The sequence below is a fragment of the Berghia stephanieae genome, chromosome 2 (assembly GCF_034508935.2).
Source record: "Berghia stephanieae isolate SIO BIC M18660-M18661 chromosome 2, UCSD_Bste_1.3, whole genome shotgun sequence".
Classification (NCBI taxonomy): Eukaryota; Metazoa; Mollusca; class Gastropoda; order Nudibranchia; family Aeolidiidae; genus Berghia; species Berghia stephanieae.
Window position 1 is genome coordinate 2,212,506 of NC_088361.1, and position 14,381 is coordinate 2,226,886.

General features: G+C 35.4%; 1 protein-coding gene across 1 annotated transcript in view; it reads right to left on the minus strand.

Moving 5' to 3' along the window:
- Positions 1 to 14,381, minus strand: part of LOC144964162 (focadhesin-like) — a 377,317-nt gene continuing 362,936 nt past the window's right edge. Inside the window, exons 33-40 of the mRNA XM_078898108.1 lie at positions 13,162 to 13,281; positions 11,716 to 11,831; positions 10,734 to 10,985; positions 9,797 to 9,996; positions 9,109 to 9,283; positions 5,692 to 5,952; positions 2,150 to 2,219; positions 1 to 1,189 (exon numbers count right to left, since the gene is read on the minus strand). Coding sequence (XP_078754234.1) covers positions 1,107 to 1,189; positions 2,150 to 2,219; positions 5,692 to 5,952; positions 9,109 to 9,283; positions 9,797 to 9,996; positions 10,734 to 10,985; positions 11,716 to 11,831; positions 13,162 to 13,281 — 1,277 coding nt within the window. The 3' untranslated portion in view covers positions 1 to 1,106. The remainder of the gene's footprint in view (positions 1,190 to 2,149; positions 2,220 to 5,691; positions 5,953 to 9,108; positions 9,284 to 9,796; positions 9,997 to 10,733; positions 10,986 to 11,715; positions 11,832 to 13,161; positions 13,282 to 14,381) is intronic.

Here is a 14,381-nt window from a genome sequence, read left to right on the forward strand (position 1 = left end):
TGTTTTTACATTTGTTTATTGTATAGAAAAAAACATTTATTATAGAGAAGGGTAACATGCTAACATCTTTGTTTGACTTATACATGAATTCACAAAATAACATGAGGGAAATTCAAACATGAGGATAAGGCAAGATTAGATTGTAGTCTTCATATTTCGGCTTTTGTCACAATAGATCGCAAGACAAGCATCAGAGTAGTTGCAAAAATGTATTAAAAAAAGTGAAATCTCTCAAGTAAATTTTTTCCCCCATAATGTCTGGCAATACTGTCCCAGATGAAGGTGTAAACTGCACGGAAATATCTCTTTTGTACAGTGTAATTTTATGACATCAATTTCTAAAAATGATTGAGAAAAAATGGTAACTATTTCCTCCACACAAAAATGCTTTAAGTAAGTTTTGTGAAGAAAATGCGTATAACAACTATTTAAACAGGCTATAATCATTAAGTTACAATCGCGTCAACATTCTGGCTCCACTCATAACCTGATCTCAGCTGCTAAACTTTGGACTAAAAATCATTGAACAAAAATGAATATGACAACTTCAAAACAGAACAAAATACTCAACACAGAGTTCTGGCTCAAAAACCCTTCTTCAGCCATTAGAACAAAACTGTTAAAATGGTAATATTATGCATGGGATCTAAAAAGAACCCAGGATGAAATGTTCTACACGTTAAGACGTTCGGAGTTTTTGAAGCTATAAATTATGTTCAATACTCTTGATTCCCAATTATGCCATGAAAGGGGGAATCTTTGACAAACTATCTGCACATCAATTCGATGTTTATTCAGCACAGTGTGGCTATTTATCAGTCGGATTGGAATTGGGATTCTTGTTTAATTTGTATGTAACACAAGTTAAAATATTTCAGAATAATGGTTAATACCACTGTTAATAACCAGGGATAGGCGGGTGGGTGTGGAGGGGCAATTATTGGCAGTATGGTAGAGGTAAAGAGAATCCTGAGTTTTTTAAATGTAATATACTGCCCCCCCCCCCCCAAAAAAAAAAAAAAAAAAAAAAAAATTAAAATGTAAATCTTATTGAAGTAAACTGGCAAGGCCACGGGTAAGGCAGCATCAAAGTGGCACTCTTAGTCTTAGCAAAATGGAAGCATGAAAGCATTTGACCACACCGATACTTGTCTGAAGTCTTGGCAATGTCTCATTGATGTGAGGGCATCTAAAGTATAAAATGGGGAAACAAAAAGAAGTAAATACCAATGCCATTTCAAACCAGAAACTAAAGTTGAAAATAGCGGTGACAAGGGTTACATGTTATTCCCCTATATTGATGCACATGATTCTTCGTTACACTCGCCTTATTGGGCATCATATCGGGGAAAATCGTGTTAATGCCACTTGATATTTTCAGTACCAGCGACAGTTGTGCACAGGAATACAACAATCACATATTATGCTTGTGCAGTTCAGATAAATGGATGTTAGTCATGAGAGCCGTTGAGTCTAGACTGTACCAGCTCCTGTATTCATATACAGACACTAAAAGTGCTTGCTGCGCTACGGATAGGACCTTCCTCTAATCCAACACAACCAGCTACGACTCAGTTTGCGATCAAGACTGGTCCCGCTGCTTGTGATTTCGGTGCTCTATTGACTGAGTTAATGGCATCTCCAAAGCTCTGAGATGTGCCTTGACCACATATAAAAGTCCCAAAGTCATGCTATTTGATGCTTTGAATTTGCATGTCAACAACACGTGAGGCACAATCAATATCTGCTCATTAGCATATTGAAAACACCGTAGAACAAGAATTGCTGTTATTTTTAACTTTCTGATGCTAGTAATCATCCTTCACTTGGAATGGCAAATGTCAGATGAGGTTTTAAAATGAAATAAATTGTTTACAGTGGCCATTCAGGGTTAATGACGAATTTAAAATGACTACACAGAATATGATGCCTAGTAAAAGTTGACATTTTTAAAAGCGATCAAAATGTACATACCAATGACACTGTTAAATTATAAAAATATCTCAAACTATATTGTATTCTATTTGATTCAGTATATTTTTAATGAAATATTTGATATAAGGCAACATGATAAAGAAGACCAAAATTAATAATTCAACATTAGCCAATTTTAAAGTTACTATTAAGACAAAAAATGCCACAAACTTACCTAATAAAATGTTTTTGTCCTCTTCTGATATTTCCGGAAGATTAATGAGAGTGGTCAACCAGTCAATCATCTACAAAGACAAAGTACATGTATTATATATGCTGACTCATGATGGCTTAAGCCGTATGAAATGCCATGGCTTTTTCAGAGTTTTAAAAATAAATTTCACTCTTTCACTTCATCTCTGAATTGAACCAATAACTATTACTCTAACATGACCGTTTATAAAATAGCTTGACAAGTTTTAGTTACGCCAGTGCGTAGTAATATCTTTACATTTTTGGGGCCAGTTCAACTGTTCTAACTTATTTCACCACATATCCTCCAAGCATAAAGGTGCCACGCTTGTTTTTTACCGGTTCAGGTTGTGCAGGGCACGTTGGGATGCAGATGCGTTTGGGGAGTGGCGGTTTGAAAGGGAGATGCGTGGACATCTTTTTCAACCTTTGGCACCAGATTTGTGCTTCCACATTGGAGTGATTACAGTTGCAGTTGCTTTCTGTATGCAGATAAAGTCCAACAATTTTATAGAGCAGTTGACAAAGCATGACCAGCCTTGGACTAAAGCATCTACTCCTTCCGTGTATGGATTGTGATACATTCTGTTGTATCTGCAGAAATGTGTTTGCCATGGAGGCGACCGGCCCACCGTGTGCTGTCTGTACATAAAGTCTAAGTAATGGTAGAGATGGGGGTGGAGCTGCCACTCGTACCTTGACATGTATTGGCTGAGGCGATCGGGAAGGAATAAATTCTGACACTCCCGGGGAGTATCGAGCTTGTATTTGGAAGTTGTTTTGAACAGCAAGTCCCCAAATATAATTCACCACATCTTTGATTTGGCAGCTGTCAAAATATTGTCGGAATTTATCTGCTCGTCCTTCTTTGGCACAGTGGGGAGGAGGCTTTTCAGGAACATAAAAACCATAATTCTCTGACATTTGATGCCGTCCTGCTCAAATGGTGATCCCAAAAAGCCTTGTGCATATTTTTCCTGACCACATTATTTGGACTCTGAAGCACAAGCTCAACGAGTCTGTTGCTATTTGAATGTTTGGGCCCTTGCATGTACGGCCGCTTTATCAATCCAGGATTTCAAAGATGAAAGCCACCACTCAAAATCTCCTATTGATGCCGTGATGAGAATCAGAAGACTTTGCCAATTTGTTTTTGAATCTCAATAAACGATATACATTTTTGAGAAAAAAGGAAATATAGCTTAACACAACGAATGCGATCTTTTGGCATCTTTAGCCAGACCGTATTGTATTTGAATAGATAATATAACCTATAAATGGTTGTGATTTGAATGGGCCAAATTGGATTTCTGGTAGTTGATAAAATAGCCTAAATTAGGGTTGATTTACTCCTTTGTATGTTTGTAGAATTATCAGCAATAATCAAATCATCTACAGAGGCCACCACTTTGATATCAATGGATCAGAGATATTCAAAAACTGTGCTAAGTGTTTTAAAAAAGAAAAATGGGGAGCATGAGCAATCTATAGGGAGAACACAGAAAGCATGAGAACAATTTTGCCATTTAAAACCAAGGAACTTTTGAAATTCTTCAGCAACAGTAAAGTAAGATGGTAAAACCCGTTCATTAATATCTAAAGTCACAAGATCGTCCTGATGGTCGACAATTTTTATGACTTCGTCTATTTTCTAATATTAACACCTTTTTTCACAGTTAAGTCTTTGTAGGTCAACAATCAGTCTAGACAAGGTAGCACTTTTCTTGTTGAACGACAGAAATTATAGAAACACACTGAAGTTTTTTGGTGCAATCAGCGAATAGATATCGGATCAAGTAAAGTTTGTATTTCCGCATTTATGAATTCTATTTCTTTGTTTTTAAGGTCTCTGTTAGTGTCTTGAATTGTTCTGGTTCCAAATAAATGGTAACGTTACGCCATCCGTTAACCACTGAACCACAACAGGGTTTTTTATCAGAGATTCCCATAAGCTTAATTATTACTACAATTTCCTCCTTTAATGTTATAGCGTTGGATAGAAATAATATGGTGTAATAAGTGGTCCATCAAAATACTGCAAAATGTTATAAATTGGCAGCTGATAAAATTTTGCTACTGTTGAAAATTCCAAGAAATTACTGTATACATCTGTGACATGAACCCTTGGCCCAGGCAAATGAAATACCTAAGTGTGAATGATGACATATTGTTCTCCAAAGAACGGAAGAGCCGGTCTGTTTCCTATTTGAAAGTTTGCCTCACTACTAAGTTTGAATATTTCAATTGTAAATATTGAATTTGTGCACACAAAATAAATTCTCTGTATCCAGAGCTTCACCCTCTTCAGAGCTTGCAAGCATTTTTAATGCTGTTTCGGTGTTCATAGCACTTTGTCTTATCAGTTGAAGCTGAGGCCTTTATTCCCTTCAGACTATCCAAAACCTTCAAATGATTCAGCAGTTGATATCTAGACACCCTAACTTTGACAGAATCGTAGTCTCTTACGATATCTGATGTCAACTCATCGAAAGTAGCAAGTGATTGTTCACTGGGGCCTTCGGTAAATTCTGCTGCTGCTCCTTGAGCTGAGCTCAATTGGCCTATATAACCGACTGATTGGATTTATTGTTCTCGAGTTTATCAATTCTAGTTGACAATTGCTTCAATAAATCAGTAATCTCATTGAGTTTTTAACTCTGGTCTGCCATTGTAGGCCATTGAAACACCTACCTAGATCTAGAAAGTGTCCATATAGGTGTGATAGCACAAAATCTAAATTCACAGCAGACAATAAACAATAATAGTCCAAATGTCGAATAAATATTCAGAAGAATGTCATAAACGTCATAATTAACAATACACAATCTAATCCGAATTTGTAGATATAATAATAAAATGTGTTTTGATTGAAGAAAGACAAGACCGTCCACCATATGAGAGTGTGCACTTGATTTGCATTCTATGTTTCTGGTGTAACTATTGTTTTATGCTTAAAACTTGCTTTCTTTGATTGCTGATGCTGCAAGGGAAAAACTTGAGACAGAGCACAATCTATGCGACTGACATTAAGGGGGGAGTGACATTCAAACATATGGAAGAGTTGCAGAAAAAAGACCAGAGTAGGAAAATCATATCAGACACATTTTATAATATTATGAGCGCTTTGGGATGTTTGGTTCATTGAAAACGCTCAACAAGTATCATTTAACTTATTATTAATATAAAGAAGTAAAAAAAGAAAAAGAAGAAGAAGAAGAAGAAGAAGAAGAAGAAGAAGAAGAAGAAGAAGAAGAAGAAGAAGAAGAAGAAGAAGAAGAAGAAGAAGAAGAAGAAGAAGAAGAAGAAGAAGAAGAAGAAGAAGAAGAAGAAGAAGAAGAAGAAGAAGAAGAAGAAGAAGAAGAAGAAGAAGAAAAAGAAGAAGAAGAAGAAGTAGAAGAAGACGAAGAGAGGGCAGGAGGCGGAATGGGCGGGGGGAATTTCGATGCAAAGAAACGCACATAATGTATTATATGATATGTCTAAGACTATATTTGTACTATCTTGGTACATTAACTTTTGACAAACCTTTGGGGCTAAAGGGCTCCATAATTTATTTTCTAAGACAGGCAGGACAGATGGTAATAATTTGAAGATGTGCTGAAAACACTCGGAGAACCTTCGAAAGGCCTGGAAGTCTTGACTTTTATGTGGATCAGTTTTGTCTTTGTCATCGTCATCTTTTGAAAAGAGGCTGAGGTCAATTCCAAGGAACTCGATGGCACGATAGTGTGGGTAAGTCAAGGTCACTGTTAACGTTGTCACCAGTGATATAATATGACTGATAACCTAGAAAAATAAAAACAATTATAGTTAGATAGTTGTTCATGCCAATTCAACTTTTTTTAAGGACAGACTTATTAAAACCCTAAGTTTAGTCCACATCATTATCATTGAGAATTTTAATCTAGAAGCTTACAATAATGAGAATCCAGCTCCAATACAACCCAACCCCCCCCCCCCCCCAAAAAAAAAAACAACAAAACAAAACAAAATCGAAACACCCCCCCTCCAAAAAATAACCTCAGAGAAAAACCAACTGAACAAAAGCGAAGTGGCAATTCGGACGAGTCTGAATAGTCTCCCGTGGCTATTCGGACTGAAACTCCATTGTGCATGTGCAAACATAAGGTGGACACAGTGCGGACAGTGGGTAAAGGGTGAAATGATAGAAGCAGAAGGAGAATTCAAAAGAACTTCTCTTTCGCCCATATCAGACTGACTCAGCTAAAAATCCCTTCTTCGGACTGTAGGAGGATTGTTGCCTGGCTAACACTATCAGACCATGTATTATTTTGTCTTGATTTTATGTGGACAAAGTATACAGTTGTTAGAAAAGCTTTTTGTGTGTGAGACCACAGTTACTTTGATTGACTTTTATAAGCTTTTTCTGTAGACCACAGTTACTTTGATTGACTTTTATAAGCTTTTTCTGTAGACCACAGTTACTTTGATTGACTTTTATAAGCTTTTTCTGTAGACCACAGTTACTTTGATTGACTTTTATAAGCTTTTTCTGTAGACCACAGTTACTTTGATTGACTTTTATAAGCTTTTTCTGTAGACCACAGTTACTTTGATTGACTTTTATAAGCTTTTTCTGTAGACCACAGTTACTTTGATTGACTTTTATAAGCTTTTTCTGTAGACCACAGTTACTTTGATTGACTTTTATAAGCTTTTTCTGTAGACCACAGTTACTTTGATTGACTTTTATAAGCTTTTTCTGTAGACCACAGTTACTTTGATTGACTTTTATAAGCTTTTTCCTTTAGACCACAGTTACTTTGATTGACTTTTATAAGCTTTTTCTGTAGACCACAGTTACTTTGATTGACTTTTATAAGCTTTTTCCTTTAGACCACAGTTACTTTGATTGACTTTTATAAGCTTTTTCTGTAGACCACAGTTACTTTGATTGACTTTTATAAGCTTTTTCCTGTAGACCACAGTTACTTTGATTGACTTTTATAAGCTTTTTCTGTAGACCACAGTTACTTTGATTGACTTTTATAAGCTTTTTCCTTTAGACCACAGTTACTTTGATTGACTTTTATAAGCTTTTTCTGTAGACCACAGTTACTTTGATTGACTTTTATAAGCTTTTTCTGTAGACCACAGTTACTTTGATTGACTTTTATAAGCTTTTTCTGTAGACCACAGTTACTTTGATTGACTTTTATAAGCTTTTTCTGTAGACCACAGTTACTTTGATTGACTTTTATAAGCTTTTTCTGTAGACCACAGTTACTTTGATTGACTTTTATAAGCTTTTTCCTTTAGACCACAGTTACTTTGATTGACTTTTATAAGCTTTTTCTGTAGACCACAGTTACTTTGATTGACTTTTATAAGCTTTTTCTGTAGACCACAGTTACTTTGATTGACTTTTATAAGCTTTTTCTGTAGACCACAGTTACTTTGATTGACTTTTATAAGCTTTTTCTGTAGACCACAGTTACTTTGATTGACTTTTATAAGCTTTTTCTGTAGACCACAGTTACTTTGATTGACTTTTATAAGCTTTTTCTGTAGACCACAGTTACTTTGATTGACTTTTATAAGCTTTTTCTGTAGACCACAGTTACTTTGATTGACTTTTATAAGCTTTTTCCTTTAGACCACAGTTACTTTGATTGACTTTTATAAGCTTTTTCTGTAGACCACAGTTACTTTGATTGACTTTATAAGCTTTTTCTGTAGACCACAGTTACTTTGATTGACTTTTATAAGCTTTTTCTGTAGACCACAGTTACTTTGATTGACTTTTATAAGCTTTTTCTGTAGACCACAGTTACTTTGATTGACTTTTATAAGCTTTTTCTGTAGACCACAGTTACTTTGATTGACTTTTATATTTCTTTTGAAGGGAACTTTTGAACTCTTTTCATCTTATCTATAACTCGACTTCCAATTGATCAATGATTTTTGTCTTTCATGTCCAATAAAGCGGGTTTAGAATACCTGGTCATGGTTACTATACCATTATTGTTATTTTTATTTGCATAACATTTTTGTGATTGTCAATAATTCAAATAATTTGAAATTTAAAAAAAAACAAACAAAAGAAAAAATAGAAAAAAACTATACAGGAGACTATTCAGACTCAAGTCCAAATAACTTGTTGATTGCACGTGCGCATTGAGGTTTGAGTCTGAATAGCCACAGGAGACTATTCAAACTCGAATCTGAATAGCCGCAGCCAAATTAAAAAAAAAAAAAAAAACCAAACAAAAAACAAACTAAGAGTGTCTACATGAGTCAATTAGGATGTAGAGAAAATAAAAACAAGCAAAGATGACTCATATATGTGGAAACCACAAAATAAATCACATTTCGGCCATAGTCATCTTTACTGGTTTTATTTTCTTTATTCCCCCCACATGGCCTATAATTATACAATGCTACATCTGCATATCGCTGAAAAAACAAAACAAAGAAAAGAAACAAATGAAAAATCTAAAAAGTTCTCAAATTATAAAGTAGAAAAATGATATAATAATTTGTGGAATTATATACAATTTTTGGACGAGAGTGGGCGATATTACAAACAAGCTCATTTCTCTTAAAATACATGCCCCATGAGACGGAAGTGATATGAATGAAACCGGAATACAGCTTACTTTCGTGGAAAAAATGTATATCATTCCACTTAAACTTTTGCAACTTAAATTATGATTAGAGTGTGTTGTTTATTTACAAAAGTCGTAAAGGAACACTCATAAAATCAAAATGCCATAGCAAAAACAAAGTTAAATTAACATTTTGATTTTGATTCACTGGTTTTGGCAATATATCTGAGCATCTTGGCAACTGTGTTAATTAATTGATGGAAAAGTGTAATAATATGGCTTGAAATCACATTAAAACGAGAACCTTAAAATACAGATTAAAATATTGATACAGTGTTTGTTACTCAATGAAAACTTTATCTTCACCACTCACCTTTTGTTTGGATGGTGCTGTTTCGGCAAGTGGCATGGCTCCACATACGACACTACGGGTATGGCCCAGAAATTCAGACAACCATTCTTGTTTCTCTGCCAGTGACACCCCAGCCTTGTTTTTGCAGAACCTCACCAGACAATGGGCCAGTAAACCTGGAAGGTAGCCTTCTGGCCTGATGGGATTCACATTGAATAAAGAAGACAGATTGATGTCAAAAATGATTTTTAACAAAATCTTTTACAATGACTGAGGAATAAAGAAAAACCAGGATTTGATAAGAGCTTTAAATATCGTAAATTGACATGATTCAGTTGTACTCAGGTGGACTCAGTCACATTGAATATATATTACTGATGAAGTGCATGCCCCGCCCCCCCCCCCCCCCAAAAAAAAAAAAAAAAAAAAAAAAAGAGAAAAGAAAAATAACGCCCCCCCCCCTTTTTCGTTTTAATTAAAAGAAACAAAACAAAAAAAAAACACGCTCAAGTGTGGACCAGAGTCTGAGAGAAAAGAAAGAGAAAGAAAAGGAAATGTCGACAAAAAAAATATTAAATACCCCCCCCCCCCCCCCCCCCCCGAAAAATAAAACAAAAAGACCCCCTAAAAAATCCACTAATTCAAATGAAAAAAAAATAACCCTACAAATAAACAAAACAAAATCCAACAAAAATCCAGTCCCACTGACCAGAAATCTGTGTTGAAAGAGGCATCAATCATGTAATTCAGCAAGGAGAGTGGTTGGTGTCCAGTGGCTACCAAGTGACATCTGACAAAAGATCCTTTGGTGACAGTTGTAAGGTCTGCAAAGTCAGCCACAATGATAGAGTCCAAGACTTCATCCGTCACTTCTGCTAGACATTCGGCAAGAGCAGTCAACTGTCGTTTCTAAGATTTAAAAAATATATATTTTAAAATTTAAAACAGTGTTGTGCAAAAATTATAATGTACCAAACAACCAATAATAATCATAACAACTTATAAAAAATGAATCAATTTTTTCCACATATAATATATAGTGCGATAAAATCATACAAAAAAAAAGCTTGGAAAAAAAAATCTAATATGTCTTCCTATTCATACGCTATTATCTAATCATAACACTTCTAGAAACAGAAAACCTCTTCAGCATATTATATCCAACTTTCAAAGATACGAATAACAGAATAAGTTCTCAAGATATGCCAGAAGAGTAAAATTACATCCGTTTCTTCCTCTTGTCTTTCAATAGATAGAATGCAGTTGTTGTTACATCATTATTTGTTGTTTACAGACGCCAAATTAACTGACTTACTGCTAGCATTTACCATTCTGCTTATAATGTGTGTTGTTTACATCCACTTGTGAACTGGTGAAAACCTTAGTTAATGGCTTGCTATCAAATCAAGATTAATTCACTCAACTCTAACACCGACTATATCCATAGTGTGCCCGGGGTTAGTTTTACCCTATGCTATTTATTATATTTTTCTGAGACAAATTATAGGTGTATTATTAAAGCTAATGTTCTTAATGTTTACATGTTCATGGTAGTTGAATAAAAATATATATGCACATGCTCATTTTTAACACATTTAAAGTTGCAAAAATCTCTAGGATTGAGTGAGTTTTAAAAAAAACCTTACTCCGGCATGTTCAGGCAAGTGGTGGTAAATTTCCCCAATGGCTTCGTTCAGCAACATTGTCACAGAAGCTGGTGGATCCTTCATGGCCAGGGCGCTCTTCAGCCCTTTCAGCAAAGACAGTTGTAAGTCGGGTTGACTGCTGTCTGTAAATGCTGGCTTACAACACCGATCTAAATAAGTTTTCAGGACTGTAGGAGACCAAGATCGTAACAAACTGGGCAAGTGTCTGAACATCGATGATTGTGTTTCAGTCTGGAAGGTGGGATAATGTGAGAACTTTAAATGAATCACAATAAAATATAGGCTATAAGATATTGAAAATAACATTAAATCTGTCATTAGATTTAAAAATAACCATTACAAGTTTGCCCCAAAACTAAAGAACTAAATAAGTCTGCAATGAGCAATAGTGCAACAATTTGAAAATCAAATCTTAGCACATCTCGGCTATCAGATAAGATGAAACAAGATGTGTCACCCTTTTCAAAGTTTTGTCATGGGCCATTTTATTTGGGAAGGGTGTGTCAACGAGTTGTACCCTTAAAATAAATCAATAAAATTCCCTTTATTCATACCATAGGGGACATTTGTCTTTAAGGTCTATTCCAAGGGAAGACTGGAATAACTCCGGCATCAGGGTATTCGAACTCGGTACCTTTCAGGTACAAAGCAAAGACCATACCTGAGCCACTCTGCTGTTGCAAAACTTAAACCCTGTCATCTAAAATAATTTTTTTTACAAATTTTTTTAAAAGCAGTAATGCAGGTGAAGAAAAAAAAAAGAAAAAGAAAAGCTGTGTATGATACAAGGCCAGAGAATGAAGACAAAAAAAGAAATGCAAGAGGAATTTCAATAAAAAACAACAAAAACTCATCTTTCCGTGACTGAGTTTGACTTTACACATTTGGATTGCTTGCCATTGTATCATACAAACTTAAATTTTTTTTACAAGAGTTGTAAGAGACAATAATGGAGCCTTACAGACAGAGAGTAGAACAATGGAGGTGTCAACCATGACGTGACAAACATGGAGGCTGTGGATGATGAAGTCATCTGATTGGTGGCTACCTGCAAGGCTGTGGTCTTGATTTCATTACCTGATGAATACAATCAAACCGTAAAGCGACTTGAAAAAAAAAATACAAACAGAAAAAAAACAAAACAATAAAACACCACAAAAACAACCGTATAGCAAAATGAACAAAAATTACATGATCATATTATGCTCAACTCTGTGTGTGTGAGTGTGAGTGTGTGTGTGTGTGTGTGTGCGTTGCATGAGTGTTATAATATGTGTGTATTTGTGTTTTCTGAGTGTGCATGTATGTGCAAACGTGTGTGCGCGCCCGTGTGAAGGTGTGTGTTTGTATGTGTGTATAACTTTAACAATATAACTGAAACAGCTCTGTTGGCCACAGAACACAGTATTGCAAACAAAATAATACAAAATTATTTTTTTTAAAAGTTTTGCATTCTGGTTGTTCCTTTTCGTGTAGTTATCATATTCCCACATGGTAAGTCTCAGCACTGACGACCGATGAGTTGTCCTTATGTCAGTCAGAGCTTGAAATAAAACTTTAGAGTTGATTCTGGAAGTTTGCAGGAGAAAACCTACTCGTACCACAAGAATAGATTCAACATCAGGACTTACCTCCACCAAGAGACTTACTCCTTCCTGGACGGTCTCTGATTAACTCTTATATTCAAAATTACAAACAAAATGATGGCCATCTTACCAGAACAATAAGACATACAACGACATTCACGCATTCAAAGAAAACTCAGCCAAAACACTAAAACACCAATCTGCAAATTCAAACTCTTTCAAGTACTCATTTGCATCGCACACCGCCAAAGACTAGAGCGCTCTTCCCAAAACATGTGTGAACACAACCGATTTAGAAACATTCGAACGAAGGTTATTAAACTACTTTAACCTATGCACCAACAATGGCTGCCACATTCAACAACTTTCTCCGCTCTCGAATACAAATACTCAGAACAGAGTCGACTTTGAGTAATATTCTGATCAGAAAGAATTTAAAAAAAAAAAACATAAAAAGACACCAGGATTAATATTTAAAATTATAATTCTTGTCCTTACTATATCCCAGATGATCTTCATAGAATTCATGTCTATTCTGTTGATGGTTAGAGATCTTAAATAGACTTGAGTTTTACCAAGAAATGCATAATCATTCATCAGATGGTCAACATCTCTTCAAAGAGAGGAAAAGAATAACATTATTAAAAAAACAAAACAGTCTGCTAAATCGCCCAATAATCAGCATTAATCGGGATGTACTACAATGCTACTTCTGTGTACAACGATTTTATAATGTGGGTTTTTAAATTTGAAATGGTGGTATCTCCCACATTCGTAAACATGTACATAAGGTAAAGAATCTGTCTATGATGAATGCTCACCAAAGTCCATTCTCATAAAGGGCGATAGAAGTCCTGGCCAGTTGAGAGGTGGCAGAGGTTTCCTCACAATCAAACACTTGATGACAGCCAGGACTTGATACGGAGGGATGGATTCAGCACCTGAGTAAATGATGTTAATATCTAAATATAGGTATAACATAGATACAGTGGCTAAATCAAAACGGTCAGTTCCATAGAAAATGAAGTCAAAATTTAAAGCTAAAATATTGAATAATACAAACGTACTAGTCAGAATGCACACTTCATTTTGTTGGACATGAATGTGAAAAGTTGGAACACAGACAATCACGCAAGATGAAATTTGAAACGATGAGTAGGATTCAGGACCAGAAACCACTCGCATCTTGTCGACCAACAGTCCTTCAGAACCATTAGGCCCATGGAGCCGGATTCTATCCCGGTTACTATATCGTGAAATGGACAATTACTTGCTACTATTTGGATAGGATGATAGTCTATCGTTAAGTTCTTTCCGCCCTATATAACAGACCCAGCTACTCAATCACTACCAGGTGAACAGGGGAGTCAGGAAAAAAAATATAGACTTCAACCGGGATAGATCTCGGTCTCTTGGTGTGTGAAATGAGTGGTCTAGTAACTGAGCTATCAGGACCCCCCACTTGTTCAGGCGTGCAGCCATCAACCTGCCGGGCAACGCTGGAAAGAAGTTTTGAAATCATCTACAGTTATGGTTCTGTGGTGATTCATTCCGCAACTAGATTGTAAAACAGATTCTAGGACCTATTGGCTACATCAGTGACTACTGAGTAAATTATTAATGATTGGTTGTAACTCTTGTACTTGTCATTGCCAGTTATTATCATTTGACTTTAATTGACACATAAACATACATTATTTCCTGATAAGTCAATTATGTCAGGAGCGAGGGGCTGGGGTGCTGCTGAAGTGGGATGTTGGAGTCTTTAAAATCTTAAGTATAATAAAGTCGTTTCATCATATATCATCTTACCTTAAGATAGCAGAATCCTTCATTCACAAAATATTTAAGTTTCAAAATTGGTGAACATCTGTCAGTTCAGTGTATGGAGTGCTAATACTACAAACAGGTCACAAAACAAGCAACTTGTGTTGTGTAAAAAGGAAATTTATTGTTCTGATAGTAAAAAACATTATTAAGCAACATGAAATCAGTTATATTTGTCGTATTGATGTTAATTGCTTGTTTTACAAACCGCGAT